This window comes from Panthera uncia (assembly GCF_023721935.1).
Source record: "Panthera uncia isolate 11264 chromosome A3 unlocalized genomic scaffold, Puncia_PCG_1.0 HiC_scaffold_11, whole genome shotgun sequence".
NCBI lineage: Eukaryota > Metazoa > Chordata > Mammalia > Carnivora > Felidae > Panthera > Panthera uncia.
This window is the reverse complement of record NW_026057578.1, coordinates 88,725,477-88,739,757: the sequence shown is the minus strand read 5'-3', so window position 1 is coordinate 88,739,757 and position 14,281 is coordinate 88,725,477. Positions and strand designations below refer to the sequence as shown.

The 14,281-nt window shown below is 37.8% G+C and overlaps 1 protein-coding gene across 3 annotated transcripts in view; it reads right to left on the bottom strand.

The window, feature by feature from the left end:
* The window catches only part of POLE4 (DNA polymerase epsilon 4, accessory subunit), a 128,198-nt gene that overhangs the window by 107,490 nt on the left and 6,427 nt on the right, over window positions 1-14,281 (bottom strand). Inside the window, exon 4 of one of the 3 annotated variants that reach the window (XM_049651793.1) lies at window positions 8,791-9,154. The exons of the other annotated variants lie outside the window; for them this stretch is intronic. Within the exon in view, the coding sequence (XP_049507750.1) occupies window positions 9,141-9,154 (14 nt within the window). The 3' untranslated portion in view covers window positions 8,791-9,140. Of the gene's footprint in view, window positions 1-8,790; window positions 9,155-14,281 lie in introns of those variants that run through there. 3 annotated transcript variants of the gene reach the window in all.

Genomic DNA, 14,281 nt, shown 5'->3' with positions numbered 1-14,281 from the left:
TGTGTGTATATATATATAATCATATATATATATGATTATATATACATATATATATGACCATAATCATATATATATATACATATATATATATAATCATATATATATGTATATATAATCATATATATATACATATATATATAACCATATATATATATATATATACATATATATGAGTGTATATATACGTATATATATATATATACACACACACACACATCCTTTTTTTTTCTTTCTCTGTTCTGGTTGTTTATTTGTTTAATCAGGCATTTTTACTCTATTCTTTTTATACCTTTTTCTGTATCTCCTTTATTCTCTCTCTCTCTCTCTCTCTGGAATAAGTCTTACGATCTCTTTGATTCTCTGCCTGGTCTTTTTTATTTCACCCCTTTCATTTTTCTCTTTGTATGGGGGGTTCCTCCCCCCTTTTCCTTTTTTCCAGGGTTACTTCAATGAACAAATCAAAGGACATCTGGTGGAAGGTCCAATCAATCCACCACCATGAGCAGCGGGATAGAAGAGCCAAAGACACAACAACACAGTACACAAAATGTTCCAAAAAACACTTCCTGAAGTGCCAGGCCCTGGACAACGTATGACACCTTTTTAATATAGTAGTACTCACAGGTGCAGGACACATAACAAGCTATTAAAACACATAAAATACAGAAACCTAGCCAAAATGACAAAATGGAACAGTTCCCTTCAAAAGAAATTCCAGGAAGAAATGACAGCCAGAGAACTGCTCAAAACAGATATAAACAATATATCTGAACAAGAATACAGAATAAAAGTCAAAAGACTAATAGCTGGACTTGAAAAAAAAAGAATAGAAGACAGCAAAGAACCTGTTGCTGCAGAGATCAAAGACCTAAGAACTAGTTGTGATGAATTAAAAAATGTTGTAAATGAGGTGCAAAATAAACTAGATGCAGTGACAACAAGGATGGAAGAAGCAGAGGAGAGAATAGGTGAAATAGAAGATAAAATTATGGAAAATGATGAAGCTGAAAAAAAGAGGGAAAGGAAATTAACAGACCATGAGGGGAGAATTAGAGATCTAATCACCTAATCACCTAAGTGATTCAATGAACCAAAATAATATCCATATCAAGGGAGTTGCAAAAGAAGAAGAAGAAAGAGAAAGAGGCAGAAGGTTTATTTGAACAAATTATAGCTGAGAACTTCCCTAATCTGGAGAAGGAAACAGAGGCATCCAAGTCCAAGAGGCACAAAGAACTCCCTTCAAAATCAACAAAAACAGGCCAATACCAGGACATATCATAGTGAAATTGGCAAAATACAAAGATAAGGAGAAAAGCAGCTAGGGACAAACAGGCCTTAACCTACAAGGGTAGACACATAAGGGTAGTAGCAGACCTATCCATTGAAATTTGACAGGCTAGAAGGGAGTGGCAGAAAATATTCAATGTGCTGAACAGGAAAAATATGCAGCCAAGAATCCTTTATCCAGCAATGCTCTCATTCAGAATAGAAGGAGAGATAAAGGCTTTCCCAGACAAACAAAAACTAAAGGAGTTCATGACCACTAAACCAGCCCTGCAAAAGATCCTAAAGGGGGCTCTATGAGTGAAAAGCAGCAAAGACTACAAAGGACCAGAGACATCAGCACAAGCATGAAACCTACAGATAACACAATGACATTAAATTCATATCTTTCAATAATCACTCAGAATGTAAATGGACTAAATGACCCAATCAAAAGACACAGGGACATTCTTTATCAAAATGGATAAAGAAAAAACAAGACCCATCTTTATGCTGCCTACAAGAAATTCATTTCACCTAAGGACACCTGCAGAACGAAAGTGGGGGGATGGAGAACCATCTATCATGCTACTGGATGGCAAAAGAAAGCTGGAGTAGCCATACTTATATCAGACAAACTAGATTATGGACCAAAGACTGTAACAAGAGATGAAGAAGGGCATTATATCATAATTAAGGGGTCTGTCCATCAAGAAGAGCTAATGATTGTAAATGTTTATGCCCCCAACATGTAGCACCCAAATATATAAATCAATTAATCACAAACATAAAGAAATGTAAAGATAATAATACCATGATTGTAGGGGACTTTAATACTCCACTTACAACAATGGACAGATCATCTAGGTGGAAAATCAATACGGAAAAAAATGGCTCTGGATGACACATTGGACCAAATGGACTTAACAGATTCAGAACTTTTCATCCAAAAGCAGCAGAATACACATTCTTCTCGAGTGCACATGGAACATTCTCCAAAATAGATCACGTACTGGGTCACAAACAGCCCTCAACAAATATAAAATAATTGAGATCATACCATGCATATTATCAGATCACAATGCTACAAAACTTGCAATCAACCATAAGAAAATATTTGAAGAGCCCCCAAATACGTGGAGATTAAAGAACATCCTACTAAAGAATGAATGGGTCAATCAGGAAATTAAAAAATATATGGAAGCAAATGAAAATGAAAACATGACAGTCCAAATCCTTTGGGATGCAGCAAAGGCAGCCCTGAGAGAAAAATACATTGAAATTCAGGCCTATCTCAAGAAGCAAGAAAGGCCCCAAATACATAATATAACCTCATATCTAAAGAAACTAGAAAGACAGCAGCAAAGAAAGCCCAAAGCTAGCAGAAGAGGGGGAAATAATAAAGATTAGAGCCAGAAATAAACAATACAGAATCCAAATAAAACAAAACAAAACTGTAGAACAGATCAATGAATCTAAGAGCTGGGTTTTTAGAACAACAAAAGAAATTGATAAACCCCTAGCCAGATTTCTCATAAAGAAAAGACAGAGTGGGGCGCCTGGGTGGCGCAGTCGGTTAAGCGTCCGACTTCAGCCAGGTCACGATCTCGCGGTCCGTGAGTTCGAGCCCCGCGTCAGGCTCTGGGCTGATGGCTCGGAGCCTGGAGCCTGTTTCTGATTCTGTGTCTCCCTCTCTCTCTGCCCCTCCCCCGTTCATGCTCTGTCTCTCTCTGTCCCAAAAATAAATAAAAAAAAAAAAAATGTTAAAAAAAAAAAAATTTAAAAAAAAAAAAAAAAAAAGAAAAGACAGAGAACCCAAATAGATAAAATCATGAATGAAAGAAGAGAAATTACAACCAACACCACATAAATACAATTATTATAGAATATTATGAAAAATTATATGCCAGCAAACTGGACAACCTGGAAGAAGTGGAAAAATTCCTAGACACCCACACACTACCAAAACTCCAAAGGGAAGAAATAGAAAATTTGAACCGACTCATAACCAGTGAAGAAATTGAATTGGTTATCAAAATTTCCCAACAAATAAGAGTCCTGGGCCAGATGGCTTCCCAGGGGAACTCTACCAGACATTTAAAGCAGAGTAAATACCTATTCTGCACAAACTGTTCCAAAAAATAGAAATGGAAGGAAAGCTTTCAAACTCATTCTATGAAGCCAGCATTACCTTGATTCCCCAAACCAAAGACCCCACTAAAAAGAATTACACGCCAATATCCCTAATGAATAGGGATACAAAAATTCTCAACAAGATACTAGCAAATTGAATTCAACAGTATATTAAAAGAATTATTCACCACAATCAAGTGGTATTCATTCCTTAGCTATAGGGCTGGTTCAATATTTGCACATCAATCAACGTGATATCTCACAGTAATAGAAGGAAGGAAAAGAACCGTATGATCCTGTCAAAGATGCAGAAAAAGCATTTGACAAAATACAGCATCACTTTTCAATAAAAACCCTCAAGAAAGTCGGTATAGAAGGAATATACATCATAAAAGCCATATATGCAAGGCCCACAGATAATATCATCTCCAATGGGGAAAAACTGAGAGCTTTCCCCCTGAGATAAGGAACACGACAGGGATGTCCACTCTCATCACTGTTCAACATAGTGTTGTTGTTCAACATAGTGTTGGAAGTCCTAGCCTCAGCAATCAGACAACAAAATGAAATAAAAGATATCCAAACTGGCAAAGAAGTCAAACTTTCACTCTTTGCAGATGACATGATACTCTACATAGAAAACCCAAAAGACTCAGCCCAAAACTGCTAGACCTGATACATGAATTCAGCAAAATCGCAGGATATAAAATCAATGTACAGAAATCGGTTGCATTTCTATACACCAATAATGAGGCAACAGAAAGAGATATCAGGGAATCTATCCCATTTACAATTGCACCAGTAACCATAAAATACCTAGGAATAAACTTAACCAAAGAGGTAAAAGATCTGTGCACTGAAAACTACAGAAAGCTTATGAAAGAAATTGAAGAAAAGAAGACACAAAGAAATGGAAAAACATTCCATGCCCATGGACTGGAAGAACAAATATTTTCAAAATGTCAATACTACCCAAAGCAATCTACACACTCAATGCAATCCCAATCAAAATAGTACCAGCATTCTTCACAGAGCTAGAACAATCAATCCTAAAATTTGTATGGGGGGGGGGGGGGCACCTGGGTGGCTCAGTCGGTTAAGCGTCCGACTTCAGCTCACGTCATGATCTCACAGTCTGTGAGCTCGAGCCCTGCATTGGGCTCTGTGCTGACTGCTCAGAGCCTGGAGCCTGTTTCAGATTATGTGTCTCCCTCTCTCTCTGCCCCTCCCCTGTTCATGCTCTCTCTCTGTCTCAAAAATAAATAAATGTTTAAAAAAAAATTTTTTTTTAATAAAATAAAATTTGTATGGGACCACAAAAGACCCCAAACAGTCAATGTTGAAAAAAAAAACAAAAACAAAAACGACGCTGGAGGCATCACAATCCTGGACTTTAGCCTGTATTATAAAGCTGTAATCATGAAGACAGCATGGTATTGGCACAAAAACAGACACATAGACCAATGGAATAGAATAGAGAACTCAGAAATGGATCAAGAATGGATGGCCAACTAATCTTTGACAAAGCAGGAAAGAACATCCATTGGAAAAAAGACAGTCTCTTTAGCAAATGGTACTGGAAGAACTGGACAGCAACAGGCAGAAGAATGAAACTGGACCACTTTCTTATACCATACACAAAAATAAATTCAAAATGGATGAAAGACCTAAATGTGAGACAGGAAACCATCAAAATCCTACAGGAGAGAACAGGCAGTAACCTCTTTGATTTCAGCCACAGCAACTTCGTACTTGACATGTCTCCAGAGGCAAGGGAAACAAAAGCAAACATGAACTATTGGGACCTCATCAAGATAAAAAGCTTCTGCACAGCAAAGGGAACAATCAACAAAACTAAAAAGCTGCAAGAGAATGGGAGAAGATATTTGCAAATGACATATCAGATAAAGGGTTAGTATCAAAAATCTATAAAGAACTTAACCAAACTCAACACCCAAAAAACAAATAATTCAGTGAAAAAATGGGCAGAAGACATGAACAAACACTTTTCCAAAGAAGACATTCAGATGGCAAACAGACACACGAAAAGATGCTCAACATCATTCATCATCAGGGAAATACAAATCAAAACCACAATGAGACAACCTCACACTGGTCAGAGTGGCTAAAATGAACAACTCAGGAAACAACAGATGTTGGTGAAGATGTGGAGAAAGGGGAACCCTCTTGCACTGTTGGTGGGAATGCAAACTGGTACAGCCACTCTAGAAAACAATGTGGAGGTTCTACAAAAAATTAAAAATAACTACCCTACAACCCAGCAATTGCACTACTAGGTATTTATCCAAAGGATACAGGAGTGCTGATTCGAAGGGGCACATGCACCCCAATGTTTATAGCAGCACTATCCACAATAGTCAAAGTATGAAAAGAGCCCAAATGTCCATCAACTAATGAATGGATAAAGAAGATGTGGTATATATATATAATGGAATACTACTCAGCAATGAAAAAGAATGAAATCCTGCCATCTGAAACAAGATGGATGGAACTGGAGGGTATTTTATGCTAAGCGAAATAAGTCAGAAAAAGACAGATATATGATTTCACTCATATGTGGAATTTTAGATAATCATGGGGACGGGAAGGAAAAATAAGATACAGAAAGGGAGGCAAACCATAAGAGTATCTTAAATACAGAGAACAAACTGAAGGTTATGGGGGTGGGGGGTTGTGGGGATGGTGAAAATGGTATTAAGCATTGAGGAGGGCACTTGTTGGGATGAGCACTGGCTATGGTATGAAAGTGATGAATCACGGAAATCTATTCCTGAAGCCCAGACTACACTGTATGTTAGCTAACTTGACAATACATACATACATAACAAAATAAAAACTTAAATAAATTAAAAATTAATTAAAAAATTTAGTTCCTCAGTTACGCTAACCACACGTGTGGTAGCCACATGTTGCTGGTAGGTGGCTACAGCATGGATACAGAACATTTCCATCATCACAGAAAGTTCTCTTGGACAGTACAACATAGAAGGGACTGACAAAGCAATTGGATGGAAGGAGCCTAGATCCCACAATGACCCCATGGACATTGGATATGACTACAGTGTTTGAAGGCACCTGAATGGGACAGGATGACACAGTTGGTCAACACCTCAGAGCACTAAGGTTCAAGCTACCCTACCTAGTGGAGAATGAGCCCTATCAATTTGTCTCTGGGACTCCTTCCTACTGTTCATAACTAACCAGTGCCCTCTACTGACTGGCAGATTCTTCTTGATGTATTTGATCAGGTCTGAGTCTGGGAGCCATTTAGTCTCTGAAAAGCCTTAGAGGTTCCACTTTCAAAAGGTAATCCTCCTAGCTTATTTCCAAATTCCTGGGGAGATCTACCATCACTCACATACTGGAGCATATTATTATGAGCAAACGGCTTTGATCATGCACTTCTGAGCAGAGCCTCATACTTGTTTCCTTTGCATTTCACCAGATCTTGCATACAGGGACAACACATGCCTGAGGTTCAGGTAGCTTGCAATGAAAGAGCAGCAAGAATTCTATATTGCAATTGATACACTATTTAGCGTCTGGAGGCTTCTGGGCCAGAATCCAGAGGAAAAGTGTAACTGTCATTTCTCAGGAAACTCCAAGGAAAATTCCTAAAACTGTCACAACCTTAACCTCATCTGGCAGAAGAGAACACATCTACCAAATGGTGGTCTAATGGTGGCTGCCTTTACCAAGGGCTCAGGGAGTCAGCCTCCTCCTACTGGTTATGGCCCAGGAATGTAGGAGCCTCTGAATTCCTAGGTCACCTGCAGGCTTTATGGCAGCATTCCAAGACCACTTCTTACCATGACACTGGCTATTTTATAAATGATGAATCAGTTCAAAAGATATGCATGCAGGACTCATGGGCCAGGTATTGCGCATCGTGAGTACTGTATAGAAAAGAAGTGTTGATGTACTAGAGATCACCAATACATTAAATAGATTCAACAAACAGCTTTGCAGACTGTCTCACTGGGGCCCTCCTTTGGTTTGAATCTTTCTCTGCACCTTTGTGTGCCCAGTCCTTTCCGTGATACAGGACCTTCACCAGGTGACCTACAATATCTGGTGTTCCCCTCTCACTTTTTTTGTTTTGTTTTTTTTTTGGGGGGGGGGGGGGGAGAGAGAGGTAGCACGAGCTGGGGAGGGACGGAAAAGGGAGAGAATCTCAAGCAGGGTCCACATCCAGCAAGGAGTCCAACACCGCAGGCCTTGATCTCACATCCTTGAGATCACGACCTGAGCCGAAACCAAGTTAGAGGCATAAGAGACTAAGCCATCCAGGTCCCCCCTACCCCTTACTTCTTAAAGAGTGGTGGTTGTTTTCCTTCACTTCCTCTCTATTCTAGACATTCTACATACTTCATCTCCCCCTGCCCTTAGGAGGGAGATTTACATTTTCCTGTAGACTGTGAACCAGTGGTGGGAAGAAAATTTCTTGGGGAATTTGTTTGAAAAAAAATAATAAGAGAGATTCTTGGAGCTCCACCCCCTGAGATTCTAATTTATTAGGCCTAGGGGTCGTAGAAATGGGCATTTTAAACAAATGCCACAGATGAATCTGAAAAACGATCAAGTGTTTAAATCAGCTTCCTGCTGCTCTCTTTAACCACTACTCTCCAAGTACTTTGCCTCCTTCCTGCTAGATCACCCAAGCCTTCCCTTAAAAACCAAAATTTAACAGGACCTAAAGGAGGGGAGAATGAGCAGTTATTATTTAATGGCTACAGTTGCAGTTTCAGAGTATGAAAAATGTTTTGAAAATGGATGGTGGTGACAGTTGCACTACAGTGTGAATATACTTAATGCCACAAAACTGTACACTTAAAAATAGTTAAAACAATAAATGTCACATGATGTGTATTTTGCCACAATTTAAAAAATAAAAAAAGGAATGGGTACTGATACATACTACAATATAAACAAACCCTGAAAACATTATCTAAGTGAAAGATGCCAGACACAAAATACCATAAATCATATGATTCCATCAGTATGAAGATATTTTAAAATTGAGTGTGGTGATAGCTGCACATATCTGTGAATGTACTAAAAACTACTAAAATGTACACTTTAAATGGGTGAATGGTACAGTATGTACATTATATCTCAATAAAGCTGTTAAAATTTTAACTGATTTTAAAACTATGATCACATTTATTTAAACTTCTGAAGAACTTAAGTGGCATCCCATAAATCCTGGAATCACATTCTGGTGACATACTGGGGGAAAAAGAAGCAAATAAATCAAAGGAATGAGGTTTAGAACAGCTGGCAAGGAAGATCGGAAAGATCTGTAACTGGGCATGGTGGTCCTCTGGTCACAACGACAAGGACAAAGGCAAGATTATAAAACACACTATGTTGAAATTGATCAGAAACCTTTATTATGTTCCTCATCATTCATTAAGCAACCTACACAAATCATTTTCTTTTTCTCTGCCTCAAACAGCATAGGCTGCATCCAAGCCTAAATGGAAGACACAGTAGGTGGAAGACCTTGTAGAGAAAAGCTAACATGTAAGATCTCTGCTTATCTCGGCTTAGGTGAAGGTAGGACAGGAAAAGCATATAAGTACAATATTCCAAATACTCCGTTCTTCAAAGATGAGGCCTGCAGGAGAGGGGCTGTCCGAAGGACGCAGGTGAAGGCTCACAAAACTGCCCAGCTCAGCAATCAATCCAAAGGCTCACAAAACTGCCCAGCTCAGCAATCAATCCAAAGTTCCTTTAAAACAAAAACAAAAACAAAAACAAAAACAAAGAGCAACATGTAAAGCAAGGTGCCTCAAGAACTGGATGAGTGTCACAAACTGGGCAAAGTTAGAGTAGAAGCTGCTCTGGTACTGGCAATTCTCTAAGATCAAATTACTCATTTGGGGGAATATCCATCCAAAAGATCTCAGAGAAAGAACATGTCACTACAGAAAGTGGGCAGCTGAGAGTTAAGCATACAGGTCTAGAGAGTTAAAATGAGATGTGGGGAACAGAGCAAAGAAGTCGTTGTGTTAGTTAATGAGCATTTGGGGATTCCATACAAAGTGTGATTAATACAGAATAAAGGAGAAAGGTTTTCTAAGCAAAAAGTTCATAACCTTTTGAGAAACTTCCAGTTCAAGATGGGAGACTGAGCTCACAAATTTGTATGCCCTCCCTTCCAAGATTCCATTCAAAAGAAATAAAAGGTTTTAAGAAGGTATAAATCCACAATAAAGAATGGGGCCCATCAGCAGTTAAGAGATTTCAACAAAAAGCTGAATAGAAATCTGATTGAAGTATGTTTATAAATAGAAAAACAAATCAGCCTAGAATGAATAGAGGGGGGCAACAGAGGTGGGAGCCCATCGCCTAGGAGACCCTTGGGGAAGTTCCAGCCAGACTCAGACACCAGGAATGACAGAAAGAAACAGGTCAGAAAGGTTAGTGACCTGAGGGTCTACATAAGAAACAGCTGGCCCCATCTCCCTACAACCCTTCCAGCATGGAGCATTACCAGAAAACAAAATGGGAAAAAATCAGGGGTTCTCTTCTAATAAACTAAATGAATTACCTGAAGAACTACAGGAGCCTCTGAAAATGCCAGCTCCCCAAAGTAAGGCTTTCCAGACCCCAGCTTAACATCTGGTCCCACCCCAGCCCACCCTAAAGTAAAAGTGCCAGGCAAAAACCACCTTCCCATACACACACAGCTTCCGAACAGACTTCTTAACTACCTCATTCCTAAACGGAATGGAAATTACTAGGCAGACTAGAGAGAAAGGAAAAATTAAAATTTATTAAAAAAAAAAAAAAACCCTAGAATAAAACAGATAATTCAGAAAAGAACACAAGAAAACCAAGCAAAAATACCTCTAAGTTAAAAAAGAAAAAAAGAGGGCGCCTGGGTGGCGCAGTCGGTTAAGCGTCCGACTTCAGCCAGGTCACGATCTTGCGGTCCGTGAGTTCGAGCCCCGCGTCAGGCTCTGGGCTGATGGCTCGGAGCCTGGAGCCTGTTTCCGATTCTGTGTCTCCCTCTCTCTCTCTGCTCCTCCCCCGTTCATGGTCTGTCTCTCTCTGTCCCAAAAATAAAAAACGTTGAAAAAAAAAAAAAAAAAAAAAAAAAAAAAAAAAAGAAAAAAAGAAATAGCCTCTGTGATAAAGGCAAATTCCTGCTGAGATCAACTGATAAACCTGATTGAAATATTTTTAAAAAGAAAATCCTTCAAGCACTGAAGAGGCACCAATAAAAGTGAAATCTAAAATCTAGAGAAGGCAAGAACACAAAGTAAACCCAGCCTCCAAACCTGTTTTTGCCCTAAGATCATTTGCCGTCCAAAAGATAGAGCTGAGAAATTTTGGCTGAGCAAATCAAGAGTCAAATCTAAGAGTGTGCCCAAGAGAGAAGGTCTGATTTTTTAAAAAGCTACAGTCCCAAAAAGTGGCACCCTCAGAGTAACACTGCACTAGAATTAAATCAGCCCCTTCACAGACTTGCCATCAGGGTTCACATAGATTACCACAGAGAACCAAGAATCCTCAAGTCTTGGATCTGGATTAAGGAGATTAATACATTCCCCTAGGTGCCTTGCAGCAGCAAATGAAAATCTTCTTTGGAGAAAGGTTTCATCATACAAGCCTCAAACTATCCAAAAAATAATTTATTCAAGTACATTGACCAATACATCAAGAAAGCTAGGCATAAAGAGGAAAAAAGACTATGAAACAATATCAACAGAAACAAGTCAGGAAAAAAAATAAAATAAATCGGCCTCAAAAATGCTTTGGATATTAATTAGACTGGAGACTATAAAACAACTACACTTACTTTGTTTAAACAAATAAAAGACTAGCTTCAAAACACCTGGAGCAAATACAAATAACAAACAGGCAAATGGAATTCACAGAACTGAAAATACAAAAACAAACTAAAAAATTAACAGAAAAGTTTAAAGGAGACAATTCACTGGAGAGAGAATTAATAAACTGGGAGATCAGAAAAAAACTACACAGAATGCAGCACAGAGAGGCAAAATTATGACTGAGGTTTAACATACATTTAATGGAAATCTTAATGAGAAAGGAGAAAGAACAAAGCAGAGCCATTATCTGAAAAGATACAAGCTGCGATTTCTCCAGGGCTGATAAAAGACATCAATCCCTAGATTTAAGAAGCCTAAGCAGCAGATACATAGAGGGAAATCAGCACCTAGATACATCCAAGTAAAACTACAAAAATATCAAAGACAAATACAAAAATCTTAAAAGTATCCAAAACAGGGACAAATTAGCTTCAAACGATTAACAGATTAACAGTGATTTCTAAACAGAAACAATGAAGTCGAAACACAGAATGAGATCTTCAACATTATAAAATTAACTTTCCACCTAAAATTCTATATTCAGCAAGATGCCTTTAAAAACCAAAGTAAAATATAGGAATGCAGGCACTCTGGAAAACACTATGAAGGTTCCTCAAAAAATTAAAAATAGAACTACCCTACGACCCAGCAATTGCACTATTAGGCATTACCAAGGAATACGGGTGTGCTGTTTCAAAGGGGCATATGCATCCCAATGTTTATAGCAGCACTATTGACAATAGCCTAAGTATGGAAAGAGCCCAAATGTCCATCGACTGATGAATGGATAAAGAAGATGTGGTATATATACACAATGGAGTATTACTCAGTGATGAAAAAGAATAAAATCTTGCCATTTGCAACAATGTGGAATTGAACTAGAGGAATTCAAACCCCAATTCTGGTTCTAGGTCTTGCTCTGGCTCTGCGCTCACAGGGCAGAGCCTGCTGGGAATTCTCTCCCTCTCTCTCTGCCTCTCCCTGTGCTACGCTCACCTGCTCTTTCTCTCTCTCAAAAAAAATAAATAACTTTAAAAAAAAAGAGAGAGTATATACTTTCCGGATAGAGGGAAAAATGAAATAACAAATTATACTTAAAACAAGGGCAAAAAACTGAAAAAAAAAAAAAACCCATAAAATAGGACAAATGGGAAACACAAAATAATATGGTAGATTTAAACCCATTTATATATATATATATTTATATTATTTAAAAATAATCCAATTATACCGTTTATAAATATGGAAAGGTAAAAATTTTTTAAACGAGAAAAATACACACTATTCAAATACTAACAAAAGAAAGCTTGTAAGTTTTAAAAATAGTAAACAAAATAATCTTTAAGGCAAAAAGCACAAACAAAAGTAACAATGATCAATTTATAAATATAAAATGTTCAAACACTTAACTGCTAATAGCCTACTGCTGACCAATAACACAGTTGATTAGCACATATTTTGTATGTCATATGCATTACTATACTGTATTATTACAATATAGTCACCTAGAAAAAAATGTTAATAATAAAATAAGGAAGGAAAAATACATTTATAGGGCTGTACTGTAAAAAAAATCCACATATACTGAAGCAGCTCGAACCTGTACCATTTAGGGTACCTGGTTGGCTCGGTCAATACAGCATGTGACTCTTAATCTCAGGGTCATGAGTTCAAGCTCCACACTCGTCATGGAGCCTACTTAAAAAAAAAAAAAAAAAAAAAAAAAATGCCCACTTGGGGTGCCTGGCCGGCTCAGTCAGAAGAGCAGATGGCTCTTGATCTTAGGGTTGTGAGTTCAAGCCCCATGCTGGGTACAGAAAGTACTAAAGAAAAAGAAAAATAAACTTTAAAAACAAACAGAGGCACCTGGGTGGCTCACTAGGTTAAGCGTCCAAATCTTGATTTCAGCTCAGGTTATAATCTCACAGGTTTGTGGGTTCAAGCCACACATCAGGCTCTGTGCTGACAGCACTCAGAGTCTGCTTGGGATTCTCTCTCCATCTCCCTCTGCCCTTCCTGCACATACATGCTCTCTCTCTGAAAATAAATAAATTTAAAACAAACAAAAAACCTGTGCTATTCAAGGGTCAGCTGTACTATGAAGAACTTTATGCCGACAAATTTGAAAATTTAGATAAAATGTAAAATTACTAGAAAAACTACAACTCTTATGGGGGGAAGCAGGGCAAGACGACCTCAAGAAAAGAAAAGAAAATCAGAATGGTCCCAATACCATCCAAAAACATCAATCAAAAATCTTCCCACAAGGAAAATTCTAGGCTCAGATGGCTTCACTGATGAATTATACCATTCAAACAAGAAATAATTCCAATCTTACAAATTTTCTAAAGAACAGATCAAAAAGATATACATACTCTCCAACTAATTTGTATGAGGCTCACATTCGATATGAAAAAAATCTCCAATCTCTCTTTATAAACATTGATAGAGCATTTGCAATCTATTAAAATTAAACTACAAAAAACCTTAGAGTTAAGTATAATTAATGGGGAAACACTGAAAGCTTCCCCTTTGAAATCAAGATGACTGCTATCAGCACATCTATTCAACATTAGACTGGAGATTCTAGGGCAAGAAGAAATTAAAAAGAAAAGGATTGGGAAAATTTCACAAAATTGTCACTACTAGTAGATATTACTGTGTAACTAAGGAAATCCAAAAGAATCAACAGAAATCATTAGAGGTAAACAAGATGCTAGGCACAAAATTAACACAGAAAACCAATTATATTTCTATACTATCAACATTCAGAAAATTAATTTTTTCTTAGAAAGATACCAGTAACAAGAGCATCAAAATTATTAAATAAAGAAAAGCATCTAACAAAATACATCAAGATTTCTTCCCAGAAAATAAAAAAACCTTAATTAAAGGGGCACCTGGGTGGCTCAGTCAATTAAGCATCTGACTCTTGGTTTTGGCTCAGGTCGTGATCTCATGGTTTCATAAGTACAAGTCCCGCATCAGCCTCTGCACTGACAGTGTGGAGGCTGCTT